Source organism: Propithecus coquereli, unplaced genomic scaffold (assembly GCF_000956105.1).
Source record: "Propithecus coquereli isolate 6110/MARCELLA unplaced genomic scaffold, Pcoq_1.0 Scaffold875, whole genome shotgun sequence".
Classification (NCBI taxonomy): Eukaryota; Metazoa; Chordata; class Mammalia; order Primates; family Indriidae; genus Propithecus; species Propithecus coquereli.
The window spans coordinates 42,226-44,104 of NW_012155007.1; the positions used below are offsets into that span (position 1 = coordinate 42,226).

The 1,879-nt window shown below is 32.0% G+C and overlaps 1 protein-coding gene across 1 annotated transcript in view; it reads left to right on the forward strand.

The window, feature by feature from the left end:
- LOC105826276 (cyclin-dependent kinase 14-like) overlaps positions 1 to 1,879 on the forward strand; it is a gene marked incomplete at its 5' end in the record, with an annotated part of 68,253 nt that overhangs the window by 24,074 nt on the left and 42,300 nt on the right. Inside the window, one exon of the mRNA XM_012664230.1 lies at positions 1,507 to 1,601. Coding sequence (XP_012519684.1) covers positions 1,507 to 1,601 — 95 coding nt within the window. The remainder of the gene's footprint in view (positions 1 to 1,506; positions 1,602 to 1,879) is intronic.

A 1,879-nucleotide genomic window follows, 5' to 3' on the forward strand; every position in this document is an offset into this window, starting at 1 on the left:
ATTACTGTCTGTCTTTCAGAATTCCTCAACATTTTGATTGTATATTGGCACTCATTTTTGTTTTCCATTTCTGGTTCTGATTTATTATTTTTGAAAAATATCTTTTCAGTCATTATGTGGTCGTTTGGGTGAGACAGAGATAAGAAACATGGTCAACCTGCCACACAGAATCCTTGTAAACAGTGGTGTCAGAATCATTGCCCATATTTGTATGTTTTTTGATAAGTGTTATAAAAGTATACTCAAAAGTGTATTCAAATTCAAAGCTCAAGAATAGAAGTTCTTTCACTAAAGTTGGTTATTTATGAAGTGCTATAATCATTAGCAATGTTTTATGAATTATATATGTACTTATAACTGAGATCAGTAATCCCTTTAGTAAGATGTTTTTAATTTCTTATATAATCATTATTTCTAGTATGCTTTGATATTACCCTTCTATAATGATGTTACAATAGTAGATAATTTCTTACTGATACAAGAAATGAGTGCTTCTCTGCCATGGAGGACGACACTCCCCTTGTCTTGCTCCATGGTTAAGGTTGTGGTGGGAGTTGAACACAGCAAGAATGATGAGATCACTCACTCTTAGCACTTTTTTAGTCAGGGTGGGCTGTAACCTGTCTTAAGGAAGAGTTATTTTGTGGCAGCTAAACCTTAAGGATTGTTTTATGTATATATAAGTTTCATTTTGTTTGTAGTAATTATTGATATCCGAATGATACATCTTTGATTATTTTTTTGCAGTATCACTAAAAGGTACTGAAAGAGTACCTTTATATGACTGAATATTATGTACTCATGATTTAAAACAGGAGTCAGATAGCAAATATTTTATCGGCCATATGGTCTCTATTGCAATTATAGCTCTGTTATAGCTTGAAAGCCATAAGACAATATGTAAATGAATGAGCATGACTGTGTTCCAATAAAACTTTATGAACACTAAAATTTGAGTTTATATTATTTTCACATATCATGAAGTTTTATTCTTCTTTTGATTTTTTTCCTCCCCAACCATTAAAAAAAAGTGAAAACCATTCTAAATGCATGGGATTTACAAAAACAGGTGGTGGGATGGGCTTGACTCATGGGCCACAGTTTACTCACTCCTAATTTAGAAGATTATATAATAATGTGGAAAATGTTCATAGTATGTTGAGCAAAAAAAGCAGGTCACAAAACAGGGTGTATTGTGTAATCTCATTTATGTAAAAAAGCAATTATCAGCATATAGATAGCACTGAAAGAAAGAGGTATCAAAATACTAACAGCGGTTCCCTGGGGTAGATTATGGGTAAATTTAATTCTGCATTTTATTTATTTGCATTTTTTTCGAGTTTTGTACCCTATGTATTATGTTGTTTTTAAAAATTAATATTCTTATGTCATAAAAAAGTTATTTAAAAAGTTACAGAGAGTCTATACATTCTCAGCAAAATCAGGATATTTATTGTTAATTAATTTGATACAATCTGTTTTGTTTACCTTCTGCTCCACTTTTAGCCAACAAGTCCCAAATTTGGAAAAGCTGACTCATACGAAAAACTGGAAAAGCTAGGGGAAGGATCTTATGCTACAGTATACAAAGGGAAAAGCAAGTAAGTTCATTATTTTTTGAATATTTCACATGCAAAATGTATCTGCTGTATTAATCCTAAATAGCAGTGTATTTAAATGCTTCTCATTTAATATACAATGAATTCCACTCCCCCACAACCTGGGGTTTTCTTTTCATTTGTTTTTACAAGTATAAAGTCAGCAGAATTGGTTTTCCCTGCTGGTAGACAGTTTTGCAGACTTGTCCAATTTATCTTTTCTGTTTAACTCCTCCCCCCAACTTTGTTTTCTCTTTCTCTCAGTGTTAATTGGAACCCTC